This window comes from Oncorhynchus clarkii, chromosome 13, assembly GCF_045791955.1.
Source record: "Oncorhynchus clarkii lewisi isolate Uvic-CL-2024 chromosome 13, UVic_Ocla_1.0, whole genome shotgun sequence".
NCBI lineage: Eukaryota > Metazoa > Chordata > Actinopteri > Salmoniformes > Salmonidae > Oncorhynchus > Oncorhynchus clarkii.
Genome location: NC_092159.1, coordinates 11,656,899 through 11,684,624, shown reverse-complemented (window position 1 = coordinate 11,684,624; position 27,726 = coordinate 11,656,899). Strand labels below are relative to the sequence as shown.

The following is a 27,726-nucleotide window of genomic DNA, read 5'->3' as shown; positions in this document are numbered from 1 at the left end:
ACCATACAGTACCTCGTTCAAAGACACTCCTGACACCTACTACCATACAGTACCCCGTTCAAAGACACTCCTGACACCTACTACCATACAGTACCTCGTTCAAAGACACTCCTGACACCTACTACCATACAGTACCCCGTTCAAAGACACTCCTGTCACCTACTACCATACCCCGTTCAAAGACACTCCTGACACCTACTACCATACCCCGTTCAAAGACACTCCTGACACCTACTACCATACCCCATTCAAAGGCACTCCTGTCTTTTGTCTTGCCCATTCACCCTCTGAATGACACACAGACACAGTCCATGTCTCAATTGTCTCAAGACTTGAAAATCCTTCTTCAATCTGTCTCCTCCCCTTCATCTACACTGACAAGTGACATCAATAAGGGATCATAGCTTTCACCCAGTGGAGGCTGCTGAGGGGAGGACGGCTCATAATAATGGCTGTAATGGAGCGAATGGAAACCATGTTTGATGTATTTGATACCATTCCACTCCAGCCATTTGCATGAGTCCGTTCTCCCCAATTAAGATGCCACCAACCTCCTGTGCTTTCACCTGGATTATGGCATGGAAAGAGCAGGTGTTCCTAATGTTTTGTACACTCAGTTTATGTCTACACACAGCTAGAAGTTAACAAGTTAGAAGATAAGTTATTGGGAAAAGTGCTCGTCATACTTTAAATGAATGATCAAGTTATTTGTTGACAAATTGAATCAGGTGTGCTAGCTTTGGAATATCTCAAATACATGGAACGTCTGGGATTCTCCGAGGTTTGAGAACCACTGCATTAGAAGAGATATATGGAGAGATGTTTGGAAAAGTCACACACCTTAAATGAATGATCAGTTCCTTTCTAACGATCTTATGTCTACGCTTATGTCTCACCCACGGTGGTGCTTTGGTAGCCTGGTTACTAGTCTGTTTGTGCTATCATACCACTCCTTGTCATGCCAAACATGTTGACAACCACAAGGAGATGACTGCACTAACAGATCTGGGACCAGGCCGGTGCTTTGGTCACCCAGAGTGTGTGGATGGAACCCAGCTCCTGCTTTGGTGAAAATCTCAACTTTTTCTGATAGTTTCTGGCCTTAGTGCCAGTGTGTTTGTTCCATCATGCCAACTCCTTGTCACTCCTTGTCATGTCAAACATGTTAGGGTTGACAATAACAGCAATGGAGTTGGCAAGAGCACAAACTGATCTGGGACCAGGCTATGTAAATGGCATTCTTATGTTTAGATAGTGTATGTGTACTGTGTATGCTGATGACTACAAAGCCTCAAATTGAATGTGAAGTTTGAAGAAAAAAATACATGTTTTATAATGTGATTTTTGTATTTATTCCAAGTCACTGGTATACCATTGGTGTCAGTTGACAGCTGACACTACAGTATGGAAGAGATACATGTTCATCAGAGCAATCAGATATTCTGATCACAGCGGGACAACCCTTCTGTCACTTTCCAACAGTATTGATGAGTGTTAAGGGAACGGTTTGTCGGCGCTTTAAATTAACAGCAGTATTGATTGTGGAAAAGCAATCAGATAATGTATGACGTGTCAAACTTAAGGTCCACGAGACGGATCCGGACAAATTGGGTGAAGACCGAATGTGGCCCGCAGGGGAAATGAGTTTGACACTCCTGATCTATGACGAGCCTGAGGCAGTAACGTAGGGAAATAGTCAGGTCTAAAATTATTGACACCCCTGATCTATGACGAGCCTGAGGCAGTAACGCAGGGAAATAGTCAGGTCTAAAATTATTGACACCCCTGATCTATGACGAGCCTGAGGCAGTAACGCAGGGAAATAGTCAGGTCTAAAATTATTGACACCCCTGATCTATGACGAGACTGAGGCAGTAACGTAGGAAAATAGTCAGGTCTAAAATTATTGACACCCCTGATCTATGACGAGCCTGAGGTAGTAACGTAGGGAAATAGTCAGGTCTAAAATTATTGACACCCCTGATCTATGACGAGCCTGAGGCAGTAACGCAGGGAAATAGTCAGGTCTAAAATTATTGACACCCCTGATCTATGACGAGCCTGAGGCAGTAACGCAGGGAAATAGTCAGGTCTAAAATTATTGACACCCCTGATCTATGACGAGCCTGAGGCAGTAACGCAGGGAAATAGTCAGGTCTCAAATTATTGACACCCCTGATCTATGACGAGCCTGAGGCAGTAACGCAGGGAAATAGTCAGGTCTAAAATTATTGACACCCCTGATCTATGACGAGCCTGAGGCAGTAACGCAGGGAAATAGTCAGGTCTAAAATTATTGACACCCCTGATCTATGACGAGCCTGAGGCAGTAACGCAGGGAAATAGTCAGGTCTAAAATTATTGGCACCCTTGATAAAAATGAGCAAAAAAAGTCTGTATAAATTAAATAATTCAAATAATGAGCTGTATTATATGCTCAGTTAGTATATCATGTTATACTAATCCGCTCAGAGAAAGAGATTTTGAGAAGTCATATTTGTCTCGCCTCTTTTTGCTAAAATGATTGGCGCCCCTGTTTTCAACACCTCCCCTTGCGAGGATAAAGCACCAGATCCAGTCCATGTGCCAGTGGTGTTTACATCTGTTGGATGACATAAAAATAGAGCTCTTTGGTCACGCACACCAGTGGTGGGTTTTGAGTTGAAAAAAAGATGCGTAAGCCATAAATAACCACATGGGCAGTCCATAAGAGCAGACAAACGATAGCAAGGATCCTTAAAGACTCTGTATGGAGGAACGGTGCAAGGCCCCTCCAACGTGCTCTCCAATCGTAAAATATTTGACAAAAAGGCTCTGTGCTGTTATCCTCACAGGGTGTGGGTTTGAAAACAATCATTCTGACCCCCATCTTTATTAGCATAAAATATATGATACAATAACACTCAGTACTAGTAGTATTTATTTTTTATACAGCTTTTTTTCTCGTCTTTATCAAGGGTGCCAATCATTTTGGACCTAACTGTAGATAGACCCTTTCACTGCATCCCTCTATTGGTCAAAACCAGGACAACACTGAAACAGTAAAAATACATTTTAGTCACATTTCTGCAGATTTTATTATTCCAAATACATTTCTCACAGCCTCCCTCTGTCCATCCACCTATCCCTTCCTCTCTCCATCCACCCATCATTCTGGTACAGCGTCACCAAGCCACTTGAGGTAGGGTGGGTTGCCCTGCTCTATGGGTAGGCTGATGACCTCTGCTACTTCATACGGGTGGTTGGACCTGTTAGCAAGCAAACACAGCATGAGTCACACACACAGATAGACAAATGCATGAACGCGCGCACACACACGCACACAGTTACTATGAGTCACTGATAAATGTCAATGGTAATTCTGGGAAAGGACTGATTAAACACCCCCACTGCCTGATTTAGTATGAAGACTACATATCATCCCTATAACTGAGGGAAATACAAGAACACACACACACACTGCTTACCTAACATATTCTGCCAGAGATGCAACCTTAGAACTTCTGGTCTTTATCATCTAAAACCAGGAAGAACCTAGTTAGAACTTCTGGTCTTTATCATCTAAAACCAGGAAGAAACTAGTTAGAACTTCTGGTCTGTATCATCTAAAACCAGGAAGAAACTAGTTAGAACTTCTGGTCTTTATCATCTAAAAGCAGGAAGAACCTAGTTAGAAGTTCTGGTCTTTATCATCTAAAACCAGGAAGAACCTAGTTAGAACTTCTGGTCTTTATCATCTAAAACCAGGAAGAACCTAGTTAGAACCTTTAGCTACACCACGCTCAGATAAACCAAGCACATATATATATATATGTCTTCATTCAATGTTTACAGACACTGTAGGTCCATGTCGAACCAGGAATAAAAAGATGTGAATACTCACCAGCAACACTTCACTATCCTCCTGGATCTTCCCCTGCCACTCATATCTGACAAGAAACAGAGACATGTTGCCAATCCCAATCAGTAACCCTTCCATTCCCTTCATATGTGTGGTGGAGTGCCTGGATACAGCACTTAGCCGTGGTGCCGTAATTACAGCAGTACAAATAAATGTTTTGTCATACCCATGGTATACGATCTGATATACCACGGCTGTCAGCCAATCAGCATTCAGGACTTAAACCACCCAGTTTCTAATCTCTGATCCGTCATGGTCCACACTTACACAGATGTGATTTGGGGGACGATGTTGACACAAGCAGCCAGCTTCTTCTCAACGATTCCTCTGTCAGGTGGGGGGGGGGGGGGGGGGGGGGGGGGGGGGGGGAGACAATGACAACAACCAATCAGACTGGATGGATTAACTGCATCCAGCACAGTATGGTGAACAAATCCATGATTCAGACTACAGGGCGTCGGCAAACCATACTGGCTCTGATAGTTTCTTTTGACAGGGTCCTTTCCGGCACGGTTCAATCAGCCCTGGTGGATGTGTAACCGGTTCAGCCCTGGTGGATGTGTAACCGGTTCAGACCTGGTGGATGTGTAACCGGTTCAGCCCTGGTGGATGTGTAACCGGTTCAGCCCTGGTGGATGTGTGTAACCAGTTCAGCCCTGGTGGATGTGTAACCAGTTCAGCCCAACTTGGCTCAGTTTGGCCAATCAACGTTGCATTCCGGAGAGTGCAACTTTCTGAACATTGCCGATAGAAATGTCTTATAGAGGTGACATCTGACTTGATTCCCAATTATACATAGCCGATTAGAATGTTTGTGTACGTCTGTGTCTATCCGTTACCTGGCCAGATCTTTAGCCACCTGTTCGTTGGGGCAGGTGACGAAGGCAGCGGAGTGTGTGCCCGACATGTAGGTCTCGGACGCCATGGAGAACGCTCTCAATCCCACAGTCCTCAGCAGCGTGAGCATCAACACGCTAAGCAACGCAATCTAGGGGTCGCCATGTAAACAGAGGTTAGGAGAAGAATTGACAGACAACATTCTATGGTGGAAATTTTCACGAGAAATACATTAAATTGCAGACGGCTAAGCAACTTCTTGAATGTGTCTATTCTACTTGACTACAGCTTGACTACTTGTGGTTTGGGACACATACTCACCACAAAGAATGCCCTCAGAGGTCCACCAGCCTGCAATCCTTCTGTAGCAGGCAGTCCAAAGCGCATTGCCTATGCAGCACTCTGCAGCAGGGGCAAGTGACATACATGCATTAGCAATCAAACATGGCAGCCCGGGAGAGATGACGTTCAATGAGTTCATAGCATGACAAGTTCTGCCATAGGCAAACGTCCAAATAGTGAAAAGTACAATTCTGCTTATGAACTAGCACTAGATAAAAACAGCATACAATACGAAGCTAGCGGCTAATTGGGTGTGACTTTACTGTGTTTGCTCAACTCGCTGTAACTTGGCACGTATAAATGCAGGACAGGAGTTTTGTAAAATGGTTTGAAACGAAAGAATCCTCCGATACGAAAATGCCCACCATGTCAAGCAAAGGCTCTTCAATATCGGAAAAGCAAATACATTTATATGCTACAGCAACTCAAACTGTCCAGCTAAAATTACCTTTAGACAGTATGTTAGCAGTTTAGATGCAATGTGTACTGTTGCCACTCTAACGTAAAGATTAAGCTCTGCCGTAAAGCAGGATAGGTTGTTTACCAATTGGTCGTAAATGCAAAAGCAGAGCTGGAAGCACGAGATTTATGTCGATATGGTAACATTTTCAAACGTATTATGTGGAAAATGTATTATTAGTAGTAATGCTAGTGGTATACAGACAGTGGTATGGATTTTATTGACGTCGTTTCGCTTATTAATGTAAGCGTATATAAATGCTAAACTGGTTAATGGTTGCAATGTTAGCTTTGGCCAGCAGATGGCAACCTTAATCCATAAAATATATAACGCCACCACGACAAGCAAGACCAGAAATGAATTCACTGAAAAGTTTGTCAGTGTTGTATTTTATTTACTTTTATTGTTTAAAAAGCATCACATCAAGAACAAAAAAAATTTAACACCATATTTTTGTTTTGTTGCAGTTTATTGTAACACCGAGAAAGTTCACACATTCCTAGCTACATCACATCCGGCCGTGATTGGGAGTCCCATAGGGCGGCGCACAATTGGCCCAGCGTCGTCCAGGTTTGGCCAGTGTAGGCGGTCATTGTAAATATGAATTTGTTTTTAACGGACTTGCCTAATTAAATAAAGGTTACATTAAAACAAACATTTTTTCCCCCATAGTTTGGTAAATAACAAAATTTGAGTATTTAAACTGATAATTTTTATTCCAAAATAAAAACGAATTCTCTGGACCCTGAAAGGAAATAGGTCAAGGGAGAAATAGTTCCTCTCCTTGTATCTGAGCACAATAACACAGCATACTGACTGAGTAGCCCAAGTTAAACTTTTTACAGAAAGCACATAGTAATGCCCTTAAATATAGTCATGTTATTTTTGAACACCCCAATATCGGTAGATTAAATTACAGATTTGGTCGGTCGATTAGTTTCAATATACAGTATACTTAGAGGCATGTTTTGTCCAATGATACATGAAAAACATGAACATCTATTAAGCATTCTTATGTACATTGAAACTTGGGATTTGTAATTTTCTAACTATAAAAAATATATATGTGATGAAGAGATCTGTTTTGGTAGTAGCTGTGATGAACTATCTACACCACAATAGCTTTGCCTTCCTGCTACAGCCTAAGAACTATGCTTTGGTCCAACTAATGAATGAAAGTCTGTTATAAGTCAGTTATATGACTGAATGTCCCCCCCCCCCCCCGCCCCCACTTATCCTGACTCCTCCCCCTCCATCATCCATCCCTCCACTTCTCCATTCATCCCGCCAACCACTCCCCCTTCCTCCATCCCCCTGGTCTCCCCCCTCCACGCCTTCATTTTTCACTCCTTCCCGCTCCCTACCCTTCAACCCTCCAATGCCCCACCCCCCTCTACTCCCCCATCCTCCTTTCATCCCCACTTTCCTCCCTCAGTACTCCTGGTACCCCCCACCCCCCTCGCCGTTTATCCCCTGATAGGAGGACCCCCCCACAGGGGCTCCTTGTCCCAGATCGTCCCCCCCGGCCGTGAAGGTGGTGTAGGGGTCCCCGGCCGCCCCAGCATCCAGGCTGGGGTCTATGTAGTCCTGGGAGAAGAGAGCAGAGTCTGCCCCCAGCTGGTACCTCTGATAGCCGAAGAAGGACTGGGCCGCCTTGGGGAGGGAGGGAGGAGGTGGGTGAAGAGAGTGGTGTGGGAGGGCATAGTTGGGGTTGGGGGGTGAGATGAAGTGAAATGGGAGGGAGGTGGGGAGGTAGAGGGGTGTAGGTTGGGGGTGAGATGAAGGGAAATGGGAGGGAGGTGGGGAGGTAGAGGGGTGTAGGTTTGGGGTGAGATGAAGGGAAATGGGAGGGAGGTGGGGAGGTAGAGGGGTGTAGGTTTGGGGTGAGATGAAGGGAAGAGGGAAGGAGGTGGGGAGGTAGAGGGGTGTAGGTTGGGGGTGAGATGAAGGGAAATGAGAGAGAGGTGGGGTGAAAAAGGTGCGGTGGGAGGGTTGAGGAGGTTAGGGTGGGGATGGGGTAGGTGGAGAGAGGTAGAGGTGTGTAGATTACGTGGTGAGGTGGAGGGAAATAGAAGGGAGGAGGGTGAAGAAGGTGGAGGAGGCTAAGGGGTAAGGTAGAGAGGAGTGGGTAGGTTGGGAAGGGATGTTTTGAGGTGTAAGAGATGATAAACAAATGCAGCATTTGTGGATTAGGTTTGAAAGGGAGGGTGAAAGAAAGAAAAAGAAAAATAAAGAAATAAAAGGAAGTGAATTGAATTAGTTGTCTGGAAAGCTAGGTTAAATCTTTATTAGATTGCTTGAATGTGTCCCAAATTGCACCCTTTTCCCTTTATAGCTCTGGTCTAAAGTAGTGCACTACATAGGGAATAGGGCTCTGACCTAAAGTAGTGCACTACATAGGGAATAGGGCTCTGACCTAAAGTAGTGCACTACATAGGGAATAGGGCTCTGACCTAAAGTAGTGCACTACATAGGGAATAGGGCTCTGACCTAAAGTAGTGCACTACATAGGGAATAGGGCTCTGGCCTAAAGTAGTGCACTACATAGGGAATAGGGCTCTGGTCTAAAGTAGTGCACTACATAGGGAATAGGGCTCTGGTCTAAAGTAGTGCACTACATAGGGAATAGGGCTCTGGTCTAAAGTAGTGCACTACATAGGGAATAGGGCTCTGGTCTAAAGTAGTGCACTACATAGGGAATAGGGCTCTGGTCTAAAGTAGTGCACTACATAGGGAATAGGGCTCTGGTCTAAAGTAGTGCACTACATAGGGAAAAGGGCTCTGGTCTAAAGTAGTGCACTACATAGGGAATAGGGCTCTGGTCTAAAGTAGTGCACTACATAGGGAATAGGGCTCTGGTCTAAAGTAGTGCACTACATAGGGAATAGGGCTCTGGTCTAAAGTAGTGCACTACATAGGGAATAGGGCTCTGGTCTAAAGTAGTGCACTACATAGGGAAAAGGGCTCTGGTCTAAAGTAGTGCACTACATAGGGAATAGGGCTCTGGTCTAAAGTAGTGCACTACATAGGGAATAGGGCTCTGGTCTAAAGTAGTGCACTACATAGGGAATAGGGCTCTGGTCTAAAGTAGTGCACTAAATAGGGAATAGGGCACTGGTCTAAAGTAGTGCACTACATAGGGAATAGGGCTCTGGTCTAAAGTAGTGCACTACATAGGGAATAGGGCTCTGGTCTAAAGTAGTGCACTACATAGGGAATAGGGCTCTGGTCTAAAGTAGTGCACTACATAGGGAATAGGGTGCCCTTTGAGACGCGAGCCTTGAGTCACTCAAGTTAGTTAGTTATCAAAGCAGTCGTTTAGCCATTCACATCTCACTCTTTTGGTTTGGTAAAAACAAACAATCATTCACATCTCACTCTTTTGGTTTGGTCAAAACAAACAATCATTCACATCTCACTCTTTTGGTTTGGTAAAAACAAACAATCATTCACATCTCACTCTTTTGGTTTGGTAAAAACAAACAATCATTCACATCTCACTCTATTGGTTTGGTCAAAACAAACAATCATTCACACTCGTCAGATAAAAAAGACAAGAGCACAAGAAGATATGCAGTAAATGTGATAAAAATGTATTTTCACTAAATGTGCATATTTATTGAATAGCTAAAGCATTTGAAAGGCGTTTGAGTTATAAAGACACCAAACTAATTTGCCAGCCTTTCACAAAATGGTGGAGGTAGCCTACCGTAGATGCCTGCCTACGCTGTGTGTGTGTATCTGTGTGTGTCTGCGTGTGTGTGTGTGTATCTGTGTGTGTGTGTGTGTGTGTGTGTGTGTGTGTGTATATCTGTGTGTGTGTGTATCTGTGTGTGTGTATATCTGTGTGTGTGTGTATCTGTGTGTGTGTGTGTGTGTGTGTGTATCTGTGTGTGTGTGTGTGTGTGTATCTGTGTGTGTGTGTGTGTGTATCTGTGTGTGTGTGTGTGTGTGTGTGTGTGTGTGATACAGAGATATCACAGTCACAGCAGCGTCTGACCAGAAGCATTAAGGAGGTTAGCTGCAGAGGGATTGGAGATCTAGGTTTCCTACTAGAACAACACATTATATTATATTAGTGGGATGGGGGGCTGGGGGTGAAAAGTTGTAATTGCAGACTGCAGTTTTAAAAGCAAAGGGAGCTGGAAGGTTATGAGAAGAACACAGATTATATTAGTGGGATGGGGGGCTGAGGGGTGAACAGCTTCTGGTATTCCTCTTGGAAGGACACACTCTTTAGCCTCTCCATGGAGAAGAGAGTCAGCCCACCCTAGAGGAGAGAGAGAGCAGGTAGGACTTAGGGATCAAAGGTCATGGCAGAGGTGCTGGTTGGTCCCGATGGCTCAGGGGGCTTGAACATGGTGTTGGCAACAACAGTTTTGTGGGATCCCTTCCCACATGGATCATGTACTGATAATATGTTTCAGTGTTGACAGTTTAATCAGTTGCTCTGGATAGAAGTGCCTGCTAAATGACGAGGGTCCTATACTTAGATGTCTAGGCCCACTGGTGGCTGTTCTTCTGAACATTTTCACTGAAGATACTGTAAAATGAAGATACTGTAAAATGAAGACAGGGATGAAGTGATAGTGTTATAAAGGAGTAGTGTACCATACCCAGGTGAATATGGAGAAGAAGGTGATAGTGTTATAAAGGAGTAAAGTGTACCATACCCAGGTGAATATGGAGAAGAAGGAGATAGTGTTATAAAGGAGTAAAGTATACCATACCCAGGTGAATATGGAGAAGAAGGAGAAGGTGATAGTGTTATAAAGGAGTAGTGTACCGTACCCAGGTGAATATGGAGAAGAAGGAGAAGGTGATAGTGTTATAAAGGAGTAGTGTACCATACCCAGGTGAATATGGAGAAGAAGGTGATAGTGTTATAAAGGAGTAAAGTATACCATACCCAGGTGAATATGGAGAAGAAGGAGAAGGTGATAGTGTTATAAAGGAGTAGTGTACCATACCCAGGTGAATATGGAGAAGAAGGTGATAGTGTTATAAAGGAGTAAAGTGTACCATACCCAGGTGAATATGGAGAAGAAGGAGAAGGTGATAGTGTTATAAAGGAGTAAAGTGTACCATACCCAGGTGAATATGGAGAAGAAGGAGAAGGTGATAGTGTTATAAAGGAGTAGTGTACCGTACCCAGGTGAATATGGAGAAGAAGGTGATAGTGTTATAAAGGAGTAAAGTGTACCATACCCAGGTGAATATGGAGAAGAAGGTGATAGTGTTATTAAGGAGTAAAGTGTACCATACCCAGGTGAATATGGAGAAGAAGGAGAAGGTGATAGTGTTATAAAGGAGTAAAGTGTACCATACCCAGGTGAATATGGAGAAGAAGGAGAAGGTGATAGCAGCACGAGCGGCATCCCCTCCCTCCCTCAGGGGGTTGTCCTCCTGCTTCGCCACCTGCCATTGGTTGGTCAGGAAACAGAACCCCACGAACCACATGAAGGACCAGAATGCTGCAGGGAGATTATATATATGTGAGTGTGACAGTGAGAGTGAGAGAGAGAGAAAAGAGAGGGAGAGGGATGAAAAGGAGGAGGGAGAGAGGGAGGAAAGGAAGGGAGAGGGGATGAAAGGAGGGAGAGAGAGTACGAGAGAAGGGGAGGAGGATGGAAGGGAGAGAGAGAAGGATGAAAGGGAAAGAGGGAGGTAGAGGGACAGGGTGAGAGGGGAGGGAGGAATGAAAGGAGGATGAGGGAGCAGAAAGGAAGGAAAGGAGGGAGAGAGGGAGAAAACAGAAGTTAGAAAGGTCACATTGAATCTTACATGTTAGCTCACTAGAACTAAAGTAATGGATGTGTCTTTCTCTCCCTCTCCCATGACAGGAAGTGAGCAGCAACAATAGACAACCAGTAGTTGAAAACCACTGAAGATCGACCATTTTGTTTTCTGTTTTCTGTTGTTGTTAAGCTCCTTCTCATTAAATGAGCAGGTGGGGCACAGACATTACCCACCCTCTTCCACATCTCTCTTCTCCCTCCATCCTCTCCCACATCTCTCTTCTCCCTCTACACACATCTCTCCCCTCTCTCCATCTCTCTATACACATCTCTCCATCTCTCTCCATCTCTCTAAACACATCTCTCCATCTCTCTTACACACCTCTCCACTCTCTCCATCCTCTCCCTCTACACACATCTCTCCCCTCTCTCCATCTCTCTACACACATCTCTCCATCTCTACACACCTCTCCCCTCTCTCCATCCTCTCCCTCTACACACATCTCTCTACATACATCTCTCCCCACTCTCTCCACCCTCTCCCTCCACACACATCCATCCCCTCTCTCCATCCAACCTCTCGCTCATTTCCCTTTACTCCCTCTCCATACATCTCCTCCCTCTCTCTTCCTTGCTCCCCATTTCCACTCACCTGAAACCCCTACGTCTGCCAGTACAGCCTTCTTGCGGTCCTTGACGGAGCTGATCTGTGGGAAGTAGACATCCAGGGCCAGGAAGACCAGACAGCAGAGAAAGGCCAAGGTTCCCATGAACAGTCCATAGTTACACGCATTCTGGTTCCTGTCAATCAATCAATCAATATTTGTATTGTTCCAATGGGGAAATGTGTAGGGCAACAACACGAGTAATAACAGCCATAACAGATGAGATGCACATATGGAATATCAAAGAGATCCGATAGAGTCATAAAAGAGGAGCAGTAACTACTACAGTGTGTGTGTGTGTGTGTGTGTGTGTGTGTGTGTGTGTCACCTGTTGAAAATACAGAACTCCTGGGCCTCGTCCGGTCGGTTCACGTAACCCTCGTTGGCTATAGAACCAAAGATCACAATAGAGAAAAACTGTAAAGAGAAAAGGATAGGAGGGAGATAGGGAAGATGGGAGGGAGAGATTAGGAAAGGGGAGGAGGGAAGGATCAGAAAGTAGTGTGTTGAGTGTCAGCCATACACACCAAGATAATAGTCTATTCCTACTATACACACACTAGCCCTAGGACCATGCCTCAGGACTACCTGGCATGATGACTCCTTGCTATCCCCAGTCCACCTGGCCGTGCTGCTGCTCCAGTTGCAACTGTTCTGCCTGCGGCTATGGAACCCTGACCTGTTCACCGGACGTGCTACCTGTCCCAGACCTGCTGTTTTCAACTCTCTAGAGACAGCAGGAGCAGTAGAGATACTCTGAATGATCGGCTATGAAAAGTCAACTGACATTTACTCCTGAGGTGCTGAGCTGTTGCACCCTCTACAACTACTGTGATTATTATTATTTGACCCTGCTGGTCATTTATGAACATTTGAACATCTTGGCCATGTTCTGTTATAATCTCCACCCGGCACAGCCAGAAGAGGACTGGCCACCCCTCATAGCCTGGTTCCTCTCTAGGTTTCTTCCTAGGTTCTGGCCTTTCTAGGGAGTTTTTCCTAGCCACCGTGGTTCTACACCTGCATTGCTTGCTGTTTGGGGTTTTAGGATGGGTTTATGTACAGCACTTTGTGACATCAGCTGATGTAAGAAGGGCTTTAGAAATAAATTTGATTGATATCTCTACTGAAACACACAGAGAATATATCTACAGTACTGCCCTACAGTATAAATACTGGCAGAATATACCTACAGTCCTTCCCTACAGTATAAACACTGGCAGAATATACAGTGCCTTGCGAAAGTATTCGGCCCCCTTGAACTTTGCGACCTTTTGCCACATTTCAGGCTTCAAACATAAAGATATAAAACTGTATTTTTTTGTGAAGAATCAACAACAAGTGGGACACAATCATGAAGTGGAACGACATTTATTGGATATTTCAAACTTTTTTAACAAATCAAAAACTGAAAAATTGGGCGTGCAAAATTATTCAGCCCCTTTACTTTCAGTGCAGCAAACTCTCTCCAGAAGTTCAGTGAGGATCTCTGAATGATCCAATGTTGACCTAAATGACTAATGATGATAAATACAATCCACCTGTGTGTAATCAAGTCTCCGTATAAATGCACCTGCACAGTGATAGTCTCAGAGGTCCGTTAAAAGCGCAGAGAGCATGATGAAGAACAAGGAACACACCAGGCAGGTCCGAGATACTGTTGTGGAGAAGTTTAAAGCCGGATTTGGATACAAAAAGATTTCCCAAGCTTTAAACATCCCAAGGAGCACTGTGCAAGCGATAATATTGAAATGGAAGGAGTATCAGACCACTGCAAATCTACCAAGACCTGGCCGTCCCTCTAAACTTTCAGCTCATACAAGGAGAAGACTGATCAGAGATGCAGCCAAGAGGCCCATGATCACTCTGGATGAACTGCAGAGATCTACAGCTGAGGTGGGAGACTCTGTCCATATGACAACAATCAGTCGTATATTGTACAAATCTGGCCTTTATGGAAGAGTGGCAAGAAGAAAGCCATTTCTTAAAGATATCCATAAAAAGTGTCGTTTAAAGTTTGCCACAAGCCACCTGGGAGACACACCAAACATGTGGAAGAAGGTGCTCTGGTCAGATGAAACCAAAATTGAACTTTTTGGCAACAATGCAAAACGTTATGTTTGGCGTAAAAGCAACACAGCTGAACACACCATCCCCACTGTCAAACATGGTGGTGGCAGCATCATGGTTTGGGCCTGCTTTTCTTTAGCAGGGACAGGGAAGATGGTTAAAATTGATGGGAAGATGGATGGAGCCAAATACAGGACCATTCTGGAAGAAAACAACCTGATGGAGTCTGCAAAAGACCTGAGACTGGGACGGAGATTTGTCTTCCAACAAGACAATCATCCAAAACATAAAGCAAAATCTACAATGGAATGGTTCAAAAATAAACATATCCAGGTGTTAGAATGGCCAAGTCAAAGTCCAGACCTGAATCCAATCGAGAATCTGTGGAAAGAACTGAAAACTGCTGTTCACAAATGCTCTCCATCCAACCTCACTGAGCTCGAGCTGTTTTGCAAGGAAGAATGGGAAAAAATGTCAGTCTCTCGATGTGCAAAACTGATAGAGACATACCCCAAGCGACTTACAGCTGTAATCGCAGCAAAAGGTGGCGCTACAAAGTATTAACTTAAGGGGGCTGAATAATTTTGCACGCCCAATTTTTCAGTTTTTGCTTTGTTAAAAAAGTTTGAAATATCCAATAAATGTCGTTCCACTACATGATTGTGTCCCACTTGTTGTTGATTCTTCACAAAAAAATACAGTTTTATATCTTTATGTTTGAAGCCTGAAATGTGGCAAAAGGTCGCAAAGTTCAAGGGGGTCGAATACTTTCGCAAGGCACTGTACCTGCAGTACTTCACTACAGTATAAACAGTCGTATGAAAACGTTTGGGCACCCCTCTGAGGCTGCATAATAATTTACTCTGTCGTCACAGAAAATGATCACAGTGGCATGCCATTCATTTTCTAATAAAAGCTGAGTACTGGGGTATTGTCCAGACAAAGATTTTTAGTGTTGCAATATTAAGTTGTATGAAATTAAATCAGATGTGAAAAATAGACTATGCAAAAATGTGGGCACCCTCGTCATTCTGTTGATTTGAATACCTGTAACTACTTAGCACTGATTAATTGGAACACACAATTGGTTTGGTGAGCTCATTAAGCCTTGAACTTCTTAGACAAGTGCATCCAATCATGAGAAAAGGTATTTAAGGTGGCCAATTGCAAGTTGTTGTTCTCTTTGACTCTCCTCTGAAGAGTGGCAACATGGGGGGCCTCAAAACAACTCTCAAATGACCTGAAAACAAAGATTGTTCAACATTATGGTTTAGAGGAAGGCTACAAAAAGCTATCGCAGAGATTGAAGCTGTCCGTGTCCACTGTGAGGAACATAGTGAGGAAATGGAAGACCACAGGCACAGTTCTTGTTAAGGCCAGAAGTGGCAGGCCAAGTAAAATATCGGAGAGGCGAAGGATGGTGAGAACGGTCAAAAACAGCCCACAGACCACCTCCAAAGACCTACAACATCATCTTGCTGCAGATGGTGTCACTGCATCGTTCAACAATTCAGAGCACTTTGCACAAGGAGAAGCTGTATGGGAGAGTGATGCGGAAGAAGCCTTTTCTGCACACACGCCACAAACAGAGTCGCTTGAGGTATGCAAACGCACATTTGGACAAGCCAGCTTCATTTTGGAATAAGATGCTGTGGACTGATGAAACAAAGACGGAGTTATCTGGTCATAACAAGGGATGTTATGCACGGCGGCGCAAGTACACAGCGTTCCAAGAAAAACACTTGCTACCCACAGTCAAATTTGGTGGGGGTTCCATCATGCTGTGGGGCTGTGTGGCCAGTGCCGGTACTGGGAATCTTGTTAAAGTTGAGGGTCGCATGGATTCCACTCAATATCAGCAGATTCTAGAATCAGTCACAAAGTTGAAGTTATGCCGGGGCTGGATATTTCAACAAGACAACGACCCAAAACACTGCTCAAAATCTACCCGGGCATTTATGCAGAGGAACAAGTACAATGTTCTGGAATGGCCATTCCAGTCCCCAGACCTGAATATCATTGAGAATCTGTGGGATGATTTGAAGCGGGCTGTCCATGCTCGGCAACCATCAAACCTAACTGAACTGGAGATGTTTTGTAAGGAGGAATGGTCCAAAATACCTTCGTCCAGAATCCAGACACTCATTAGAGGCTATGGGATGCGTCTAGAGGCTGTTATTTTAGCAAAAGGAGGCTCTACTAAATATTGATGTGATTTTTCTATTGGAGTGCCCAAATGTATCCACCTGTCTAATTTTGTTTTGATGCATATTTCACATTTTCTGTTAATCCAATAAACCTAATTTCACTACTGAAATATTACTGTGTCCATCAGTTATTTGATAGATCAAAATGAAATTGCTGATCCAAACACCCAATTATTTATTCATGGAAATCATGGAAACTGTCAGGGGTGCCCAAACCTTTTCATACGACTGTGCCTACAGTACTTCACTACAGTAGAAACACTGGCAGAATATACCTACAGTACTTCACTACAGTATAAACACTGGCAGAATATACCTACAGTACTACACTACATTATAAACACTGGCAGAATTTACCTACAGTACTACAGTATAAACACTGCCAGAATATACCTACAGTACTACACTACAGTATAAATACTGACAGAATATACTTACAGTACTTCACTAAACACTGGCAGAATATACTTACAGTACTTCACTACAGTATAAACACTGGCAGAATATACCTACAGTACTACACTACAGTATAAACACTGGCAGAATATACCTACAGTACTTCACTACAGTATAAACACTGGCAGAATATACCTACAGTACTACACTACAGTAGAAACACTGACAGAATATACCTACAGTACTACACTACAGTATAAACACTGGCAGAATATACCTACAGTACTTCACTACAGTATAAACACTGGCAGAATATACCTACAGTACTACAGTATAAACACTGGCAGAATATACCTACAGTACTACACTACAGTATAAACACTGGCAGAATATACCTACAGTACTACAGTATAAACACTGTCAGAATATACCTACAGTACTACACTACAGTATAAATACTGACAGAATATACTTACAGTACTTCACTAAACACTGGCAGAATATACTTACAGTACTTCACTACAGTATAAACACTGGCAGAATATACCTACAGTACTACACTACAGTATAAACACTGGCAGAATATACCTACAGTACTTCACTACAGTATAAACACTGGCAGAATATACCTACAGTACTACACTACAGTATAAACACTGGCAGAATATACCTACAGTACTTCACTACAGTATAAACACTGGCAGAATATACCTACAGTACTACACTACAGTAGAAACACTGACAGAATATACTTACAGTACTTCCCTAAACACTGGCAGAATATACTTACAGTACTTCACTACAGTATAAACACTGGCAGAATATACCTACAGTACTACACTACAGTATAAACACTGGCAGAATATACCTACAGTACTTCACTACAGTATAAACACTGGCAGAATATACCTACAGTACTACACTACAGTAGAAACACTGACAGAATATACCTACAGTACTACACTACAGTATAAACACTGGCAGAATATACCTACAGTACTACACTACAGTATAAACACTGGCAGAATATACCTACAGTACTACAGTATAAACACTGGCAGAATATACCTACAGTACTACAGTATAAACACTGGCAGAATATACCTACATTACTACACTACAGTATAAACACTGGCAGAATATACCTACAGTACTACAGTATAAACACTGGCAGAATATACCTACAGTACTACAGTATAAACACTGGCAGAATATACCTACAGTACTACACTACAGTATAAATACTGACAGAATATACTTACAGTACTTCACTAAACACTGGCAGAATATACTTACAGTACTACACTACAGTATTAACACTGGCAGAATATACTTACAGTACTTCACTACAGTATTAGCACTGGCAGAATATACTTACAGTACTTCACTAAACACAGGCAGAATATAGGGCTCATGCTATTTCTACTAAGGGGCAAATCCTATATTTCACTCAAGTCAAATGTTCACTTAGTTTTTATTATTTATTTATGTATTTTTATTTAGAAAATGTCCTATCTATCTAACTAAACCACTGAGAGAAAAGGTCCTATCCAACTAAAACACTGAGAGAAAATGTCCTATCCAACTAAACCACTGAGAGAAAATGTCCTATCTATCTATCTAAACCACTGAGAGAAAAGGTCCTATCCAACTAAACCACTGAGAGAAAATGTCCTATCTATCTATCTAAACCACTGAGAGAAAATGTCCTATCCAACTAAACCACTGAGAGAAAAGGTCCTATCCAACTAAACCACTGAGAGAAAAGGTCCTATCCAACTAAACCACTGAGAGAAAATGTCCTATCTATCTATCTAAACCACTGAGAGAAAAGGTCCTATCCAACTAAACCACTGAGAGAAAATGTCCTATCTATCTAACTAAACCACTGAGAGAAAAGGTCCTCACTATCTAACTAAACCACTGAGAGAAAAGGTCCTATCCAACTAAACCACTGAGAGAAAATGTCCTATCTATCTATCTAAACCACTGAGAGAAAATGTCCTATCTATCTATCTAAACCACTGAGAGAAAAGGTCCCATCTATCTCAACTAAACCACTGAGAGAAAAGGTCCTATCTATCTCAACTAAACCACTGAGAGAAAATGTCCTATCTATCTAAACCACTGGGAGAAAAGGTCCTGTCTCACCATACCACTGAGAGAAAAGGTCCTATCTATCTCAACCACTGAGAGAAAAGGTCCTATCTATCTAAACCACTGAGAGAAAAGGTCCTGTCTCACCATACCACTGAGAGAAAAGGTCCTATCTATCTCAACCACTGAGAGAAAAGGTCCTATCTATCTAAACCACTGAGTGACACTTTTTCTATCTCCCCCTTTCCTGTTCTGGGTGCCTTTATTCTCTCTCACACACACACACACACACATCATTCCAATCCTTGTCTATCATTCTAATGTCAAAATAGACCAAACATACACACACGAAAGGCGTTCATGCATACCTTTTTGGTATTATTTTTGGTAGAATGGTTTCTGATGCCTTATTTGAATATTACACCTGCCATTGGAGCTGAAAGGTTGCATATGTTCCACATGAAGACTCAAATCAGAGTGTGTGTGTGTGAGTATATACACTGCTCAAAAAAATAAAGGGAACACTTAAACAACACAATGTAACTCCAAGTCAATCACACTTCTGTGAAATCAAACTGTCCACTTAGGAAGCAACACTGATTGACATTAAATTTCACATGCTGTTGTGCAAAAGGAATAGACAACAGGTGGAAATGATAGGCAATTAGCAAGACACCCCCAATAAAGGAGTGGTTCTGCAGGTGGTGACCACAGACCACTTCTCAGTTCCTATGCTTCCTGGCTGATGTTTTGGTCACTTTTGAATGCTGGCGGTGCTTTCACTCTACTGGTAGCATGAGACGGAGTCTACAACCCACACAAGTGGCTCAGGTAGTGCAGCTCATCCAGGATGGCACATCAATGCGAGCTGTGGCAAGAAGGTTTGCTGTGTTTGTCAGCATAGTGTCCAGAGCATGGAGGCGCTACCAGGAGACAAGCCAGTACATCAGGAGATGTGGAGGAGGCCGTAGGAGGGCAACAAACCAGCAGCAGGACCGCTACCTCCGCCTTTGTACAAGGAGGAACAGGAGGAGCACTGCCAGAGCCCTGCAAAATGACCTCCAGCAGGCCACAAATGTTTATGGGTCTGCTCAAAAGGTCAGAAACAGACTCCATGAGGGTGGTATGAGGGCCCGACGTCCACAGGTGGGGGTTGTGCTTACAGCCCAACACCGTGCAGGACGTTTGGCATTTGCCAGAGAACACCAAGATTGGCAAATTCGCCACTGGCGCCCTGTGCTCTTCACAGATGAAAGCAGGTTCACACTGAGCACATGTGACAGACGTGACAGTCTGGAGACGCCGTGGAGAACGTTCTGCTGCCTGCAACATCCTCCAGCATAACCGGTTTGGGGGTGGGTCAGTCATGGTGTGGGGTGGCATTTCTTTAGGGGGGCCGCAAAGCCCTCCATGTGCTCGCCAGAGGTAGCCTGACTGCCATTAGGTACCGAGATAAGCTCCTCAGACCCCTTGTGAGACCATATGCTGGTGCGGTTGGCCCTGGGTTCCTCCTAATGCAAGACAATGCTAGACCTCATGTGGCTGGAGTGTGTCAGCAGTTCCTGCAAGAGGAAGGCATTGATGCTATGGACTGGCCCGCCCGTTCCCCAGACCTGAATCCAATTGAGCACATCTGGGACATCATGTCTCGCTCCATCCACCAAGGCCACGTTGCACCACAGACTGTCCAGGAGTTGGCGCATGCTTTAGTCCAGGTCTGGGAGGAGATCCCTCAGGAGACCATCCGCCACCTCATCAGGAGCATGCCCAGGCGTTGTAGGGAGGTCATACAGGCACGTGGAGGCCACACACACTACTGAGCCTCATTTTGACTTGTTTTAAGGACATTACATCAAAGTTGGATCAGCCTGTAGTGTGGTTTTCCACTTTAATTTTGAGTGTGACTCCAAATCCAGACCTCCATGGGTTGATACATTTGATTTGCATTGATCATTTGTGTGATTTTGTTATCAGCACATTCAACTATGTAAAGAAAAAAATATTTAATAAGAATATTTCATTCATTCAGATCTAGGATGTGTTATTTTAGTGTTCCCTTTATTTTTTAGAGCAGTGTATATAGGGGAGTTCCCTTCATATTAATTGGACCTTTTACTCTCTATATTAAAACCCCCTGGTGTTTCCCCCAGTAAAACCCCCACAATGCTTTGGGAATCAACATCCCCCTTGGGACTTAGTGATCTCTTACACACACCACTGCATTTCAGATCAACAGACAAATTAAATGGCATCCTATTCCCTATTTAGTACACTACTTTTGATCATTGCCCTATGCTATTTAGGGAATAGGGTGCCATTTGGGACTCACACTTAGTAGCTGATTGGGTTAGAAAAGGTCTTGGGTCAGAATTGTATTTGGCATCACATGGAATGTTCTCTCTCCCTCCCTCCCTTTCTCTTTCCCTCCCTCCGTTCTCCTCTCGCTCTCTACCCCCTCTCTCGCTCTCTCTTTCTCTCTCCCTCTAGTAGGTAAATGTGTTTTCTCCAAGGCCCTGTCCTGTAGCCTTCTCATCTCAAGGCCCCAGGCCCAAATCAAAGCAGGCATTGTGCAGGTCACCACGTGGGGTCCTGATCTTGTGACAATCCGATGGGACATTTTGAAAGTAGGCATTAGATTTGCCAGAATAATTTATATTTGTGTGTGAGCCTGTGTGCGTATGTGTCTGCATTAGCATGCCTGCCTGTGTGTGTGACAGTGTATGAGTGAGTGTACAGTACTCTGACCTCTAGTCATTAAGCCTAATGTGTTTAGCAGTATGGTGTCAGAATGTGGGGCACATTGGTACTGACAGGCCCCCGAACATAGAATCCTGATTCCTGCCCATTCAAGAGGTTCCAAGCCCCTTCTAGAGATTATATTTCTACACTGTTGCCCCTCCACTACCAAAGCCTCCACTACTGAACATATAGGTACTATACTGCTAATATACATGGGCAGTCCATATGACTTTACAGAAGGAGGAGAGAGAAAGAAAACAAGAGAGAACGAGAAAGAAATGTTAGATGAGAGCTGTCCCTTTCTCTCTCTCCCTCCCTCCCTTTCTCTCTCTCTCTCTCTCTCTCTCTGCTACCTATGTGTGATTCTGCAACATTATTGCTACTTAACCTGTATATACTGTAACTCAACACCAGCCAGAGAGATGGAGAGGGAGAGGGAGAGAGAGAGAGGTAGAGACAGACAGAATAAGGAGAGAGAGAGAGAGCGCGATAGATAGAGAATAAGGAGAAAGAGAATAAAGGAAGAGAGAGATTCAAGAGAAAGAATAAGAAAGAGGGAAAACATGAAAACAACTGACACCTTTATATGTTTAGTCCTAATTGCTGCTGTTACCATAGGTACAGTAACCAAGGTGTTTCTCTGAGGTCACGCCTGGAGGCGGAGCTGCAGATGTCTACACAGGAAATTATTATCATCCACGAAGTGAAAACAGGAAGTGACACAGTTGTACTAATGGTGAATGTGAAAAATGTGTGCGTGTACACGTAAACACACACACACACACACACACTTCCCTTCCCACAACATGCCATCTCTAATCAGAGTCTATTCATTGAGCTGCGACCTCAACACTGTTATCCCATAGAAATACAATCTACCACCCATTATACCATAATTGCCTTGAATGGTAAGGTCCCTTCTATAGATTACATTTCTATGGTTATCCATCACATAAACTACAGGGAGTGGATGAGTTATGTTATTTCTGTTCTGTAGCATTGGTACGAAATGGATGAGTAGACTACATGGCATTGAGTCTCTCTCGGTCTGTCTGTCGATCTGTCTTTCTGCCGATCTGTCTCTGTCTGTCCTTCTGTCTGTCGCTCTCCTCGTTTGTCTCTCCGTCTGTCTGTCAGTCTGTTTGTCTCTCCGTCTGTCTGTCTCTCCGTCTGTCTGTCTCTCCGTCTGTCTCTCCGTCTGTCTGTTCCTAAAGGGGTATTTCTTATCAGTGAAACTTCTTATTCTGTCATTGTTGTGGTCTATAGGTGACCATTCAATGGTATGTATAACCCTCTGAAAACACACCCACACCCCCCTGTGAAGGCTGCTACTCCAGACAGTTTATTGCTTGTACTATAGGCCCACTGGATCACTATAAATAAAAAATATGTAGACTATATGTGGACTAGTTGCAAGTTAATTTAGTAAGGAATAGAAAGGCATGAATCTTTGTATATTTTTGGTACTTTTTTACCCCAATTGGTAGTTACAGTCTTGTCCCATCGCTGCAACTCCCGTATGGACCCAGGAGAGCTATGTGTCCCCCGAAACACGACCCTTACAAGCCACATTGCTAACTTAACCCGCAACAATGTGTCAGAGGAAACATCGTACAGCTGGTGACCGAAGTCAGCTTGCAGGCACCAAGCCTGCCACAAGGAGTCGCTAGAGCACGATCTGACAAGGAAATCCTGGCCGGCCAAACCCTCCCCTAACCCAGAGGACGCTCTGCCAATTGTGCGCCGCCTCATGGGTCTCCCGGTCACGGCCGGCTGTGACAAAGCCTGGGATCGAACCCGGGGCTGTAGTGATGTCTCAAGCACTGGGATGCAGTGCCTTAGACTGCTGAGCCACTGGAGAGGCCCAGGCATGTATTCTTTATGCATAGCCAAAATAGTTAAATTTTTCTCAAATTCTTATGAATAACAAAAAACTAATTGTAGTTGATTTAAAGTTCCAACTAGACTACAACATATTTGGACAGTGTTGCTAACACGACAGGTCTGTTATGCTTAAAGTACACATGCACGCACTGGTGGGAAAGTGAGAATTGAGAAACGGGGAGGCAGCCAGCGAGAGGCGCACATTTTGAGTCAAACACACATAACAAACGACCGTCGTTCGGGACCGCCGCCGTTATTAGCCTGAAATGAGCAGCGCGTAGCTACTGTAACGGTATAGGCGATATAACTGTAACGGTACTCACCCAAGAGAGGATCCGGAGGATGGTGTGTGGCTGCTGGAATAACGTTATAGGGTTGAAAGCACCTCCAGCCTTCCCAGCTCCATATGCCATGCCCTCCATTTTCGGACTCCGGACGGTGTGTGTGCGTGCGTGTGTTATCTCTCTTCCCGTCACTCAGGGAACACAGAGAGTTATTCTAACCGATTTTGACGCAATATTCCTCAAATCAATATGTCCCCGTATTGACCCTATCTCTCTCACTTTCTCAATCGCCAACTCCCTCTTCAGTCTATTTGGTCCTATCTCAAATCCCCGCTTCGTGTCTGTTGCTGTCTATCTGCCTGTGTTGTGATTTTTTCTCTCTCTCAATTCAATTCAAGGGCTTTATTGGAATGGAAAACATATGTTAACATTGCCAAAGCGAGCGAAGTAGATAATAAACTAAAGTGAAATAAAAACACAATAAAAATGAACAGTAAACATTACACTCACAGAAGATCCAAAAGAATAAAGACATTTCTAATATAATTTTATGTGTATATACAGTGTTGTAATGATGTGCTAATAGTTAAAGTACAAAAAAGGGGAAATAAATCAACATAAATATGGGTTGTATTTACAATGGTGTTTGTTCTTCATTTGTTGTCCTTTTCTCGTGGCAACAGGTCACAAATCTAGAAGTTCCAAAATAATAAACACATTTCAAATGTTATATTATGTGTACAGTTATATATACAGTGTTGCTATCTTAGAGACTTTGTCGCTATATTTAGCGAGTGTTCAGACCCCTCTAGCACACATTTTCTAAAAATAGACTAGCGACAAATCTAGCGACTTTTTCTGGTGTTATTGGAGACTGACGTGGAAGCACATATCGTTCTTACTCGTCTCAGCAGCCCCCTCCCAGCTGCAGTCAGAGCAGGAGATGTTCACCTCTTCGTGTCCAGACTGCAAATGAATCACGCATGCGGGAAGCCGCCGCTGGCGCTCCTATTGGCCGGGGACTTTAATGCAGGGAAACTTAAATCAGTTCAACCAAATCTCTATCAACATGTTAAATGTGCAACCAGAGGGGAAAAAATTCTAGATCACCTGTACTCCACACACAGAGACGCACACGTACAAAGCTCTCCCTCGCCCTCCATTTGGTAAATCTGACCACAACTCTATCCTCCTGATTCCTGCTTACAAGCAAAAATTAAAGCAGGACTCGGTCTATAAACAAATGGTCAGATGAAGCAGATGCTAAACTACAGGACTGCTTTGCTTGCACAGACTGGAACATGTTCCAGGATTCATCCGATGACACTGAGGAATACACCACATCAGTCACTGGCTTTATCAATAAGTGCATTGAGGATATCATCCCCACAGTGACTGTATGCACATACCCCAACCAGAACCCATGGAATACAGGCAACATTCGCACTGAGCTAAAGGGTAGAGCTGCCACTTTCAAGGTGCGGGACTCTAACCCGGAAGCTTACAAGAAATCCCGCTATGCCCTGCGACGAACAATCAAACAGGCAAAGCGTCAATACAGGGCAAAGATTTAATCTTACTACACCGGCTCCGAACGCTCGTCAGATGTGGCAGGGCTTGCAAACTATTACAGACTACAAAGGGAAGCACAGCCGCGAGCTGCCCAGTGACACGAGCCTACCAGACGAGCTAAATCACTTCTATGCTCGCTTCGAGGCAAGCAACACTGAGGCATGCATGAGAGCATCAGCTGTTCCGGACGACTGTGTGATCACGCTCTCCGTAGCCGACGTGAGTAAGACCTTTAAACAGGTCAACATACACAAGGCTGCGGGGCCAGACGGATTACCAGGAGATGTGCTCCGGTCATCTGCTGACCAACTGGCAGGAGTCTTCACTGACATTTTCAACATGTCCCTAAATGAGTCTAATACCAACAAGCTTCAAGCAGACCACCATAGTCCCTGTGCCCAAGAACACAAAGGCAACTTGCCTAAATGACTACAGTCCCGTAGCACTCATGTCCGTAGCCATGAAGTGCTTTGAAAGGCTGGTAAGGGCTCACATCAACACCATTATCCCAGAAACCCTAGACCCACTCCAACTTGCATACCGCCCAAACAGATCCACAGATGATGCAATCTCTATTGCACTCCACACTGCCCTTTCCCACCTGGACAAAAGGAACACCTATGTGAGAATGCTGTTCATTGACTACAGCTCAGCGTTCAACACCATAGTACCCTCAAAGCTCATCACCAAGCTAAGGATCCGGGGACTAAACACCTCCCTATGCAACTGGATCCTGGACTTCCTGACAGGCCGCCACCAGGAGGTGAGGATAGGTAGCAACACATCTGCCACGCTGATCCTCAACACTGGAGCTCCACAGGGGTGCATGCTCAGTCCCCTCCTGTACTCCCGGTTCACCCACGACTGCATGGCCAGGCACGACTCCAACACCATCATTAAGTTTGCTGACGACACAACAGTGGTAGGCCTGATCACCGACAACAATGAGACAGCCTATAGGGAGGAGGTCAGAGACCTGGCCGGGTGGTGCCAGAATAACAACCTATCCCTCAACGTAACCAAGACTAAAGGAGATGATTGTGTACTACAGGAAAAGGAGCACCGAGCACATCCCCATTCTCATCGACAGGGCTGTAGTGGAGCAGGTTGAGAGCTTCAAAATCCTTGGTGTCCACATCAACAACAAACTAGATTTGTCCAAACACACCAAGACAGTCGTGAAGAGGGCACGACAAAGCCTATTCCCCCTCAGGAAACTAAAGAGATTTGTCATGGGTCCTGAGATCCTCAAAAGGTTCTACAGCTGCAACATCGAGAGCGGTTGCATCACTGCCTCCGCAAGGTACTTCAGAGGGTAGTGCGTACAGCCCAGTACATCACTGGGGCAAAGCTGCCTGCCATCCAGGACTTCTACACCAGGCAGTGTCAGAGGAAGGCCCTAAGAATTGTCAAAGACTCCATTCACCCCAGTCATACACTGTTCTCTCTACTACCGCATGGCAAGCGGTACCGGAGTGCCAAGTCTAGTACAAAAAGGCTTCTCAACAGTTTTTACCTCCAAGCCATAAGACTCCTGAACAGGTAAGCAAATGGTTACCCGGACTATTTGCATTGTGTGCCTCCCCAAACCCCACTTTTTACGCTGCTGCTACTCTCTGTTTATCTTATTCGCATAGTCACTTTAACTATACATTCATGTACATACTACCTAAATTGGCCCGACCAACCAGTGCTCCCGCACATTGGCTAACCGGGCTATCTGCATTGTGTCCCACCACCCGCCAACCCCTCTTTTTACGCTTCTGCTACTCTCTGTTCATCATATATGCATAGTCACTTTAACAATACCTACATGTACATACTACCTTCATAAGCCTGACTAACAGGTGTCTGTATAGAGCCTTGCTACTCTTTTTCCAAATGTCTTTCTACTGTTGTTTTATTTCTTTCCTTACCTACACACACACACACACACACACACACACACACACACACACACACACACACACACACACACACACACACACACACCTTTTTTTTCTTTTTTTCCCGCACCATTGGTTAGAACCTGTAAGTAAGGTAATCGGCGCACATGACAAATAAACTTTGATTTGATTTGATTTGTATGGAATGGCTGATTTCTACCCCGACCATTCAAAGCTTAAGTTCCACCCAAAACAATCTGCCATTTATGGTTAAAAAAAAATTACTCTGCAATAAAGCTGAGGCTACCATGGCATTCGCTATCGCTGAACACTGTTCCATGCTGGCATGTGATAACATTGGAGAAGCATGTAGAGCTGCTTTCTCAGACTCCACTGTTACCCACTTCAAAATGCACAGGACAAAGTGCACAGAAATGATTCATGTGTTCTAGCACCATACTTTCTGAACAAGTTGGTCGCAGATGTGGGTGACCAGATGTGGGTGACCAGATGTGGGTGACCAGATGTTGGTGACCAGATGTGGGTGACCATCGTTTCAGCCTCCTTGATGAGTCCACAGATGTAAGTGTTTCTAACTACCTGGGAGTTGTGATAAGGTACTTTAGTGACACCAAGCAGACAATTGTA

The 27,726-nt window shown here is 44.1% G+C and overlaps 2 protein-coding genes across 5 annotated transcripts; both read right to left on the bottom strand.

Moving 5' to 3' along the window:
* Positions 1-1,328: 1,328 nt before the first annotated feature.
* Positions 1,329-5,601, bottom strand: LOC139423753 (protein CutA homolog). Of its 3 annotated transcripts, XR_011635875.1 has the most exons (8): positions 5,529-5,601; positions 5,060-5,140; positions 4,741-4,889; positions 4,169-4,228; positions 3,884-3,929; positions 3,468-3,517; positions 2,369-3,248; positions 1,329-2,110 (listed from the first exon to the last, which is right to left on the bottom strand). XR_011635875.1 is itself a non-coding variant. In XM_071175381.1 (7 exons), exons 2-7 carry the CDS (start codon positions 5,123-5,125, stop codon positions 3,149-3,151), a joined length of 471 nt encoding a protein of 156 aa, XP_071031482.1. In that variant the 5' UTR covers positions 5,126-5,140; positions 5,529-5,601; the 3' UTR covers positions 1,329-3,148. The 3 variants fall into 3 exon arrangements, 1 of the variants encoding a protein (XP_071031482.1); XR_011635876.1 differs by lacking the exon at positions 4,169-4,228; XM_071175381.1 differs by having other exon boundaries at positions 1,329-3,248.
* Positions 5,602-5,923: 322 nt separating this feature from the next.
* LOC139423752 (synaptogyrin-1-like) lies at positions 5,924-23,880 on the bottom strand. Of its 2 annotated transcripts, none has more exons than XM_071175378.1 (5): positions 23,660-23,880; positions 12,272-12,360; positions 11,931-12,079; positions 10,869-11,014; positions 5,924-7,193 (listed from the first exon to the last, which is right to left on the bottom strand). In XM_071175378.1, exons 1-5 carry the CDS (start codon positions 23,756-23,758, stop codon positions 6,972-6,974), a joined length of 705 nt encoding a protein of 234 aa, XP_071031479.1. In that variant the 5' UTR covers positions 23,759-23,880; the 3' UTR covers positions 5,924-6,971. The 2 variants fall into 2 exon arrangements, with proteins under 2 accessions (XP_071031479.1, XP_071031481.1); XM_071175380.1 differs by lacking the exon at positions 5,924-7,193 and adding an exon at positions 9,449-9,810.
* Between the last annotated feature and the right edge of the window lie 3,846 nt (positions 23,881-27,726).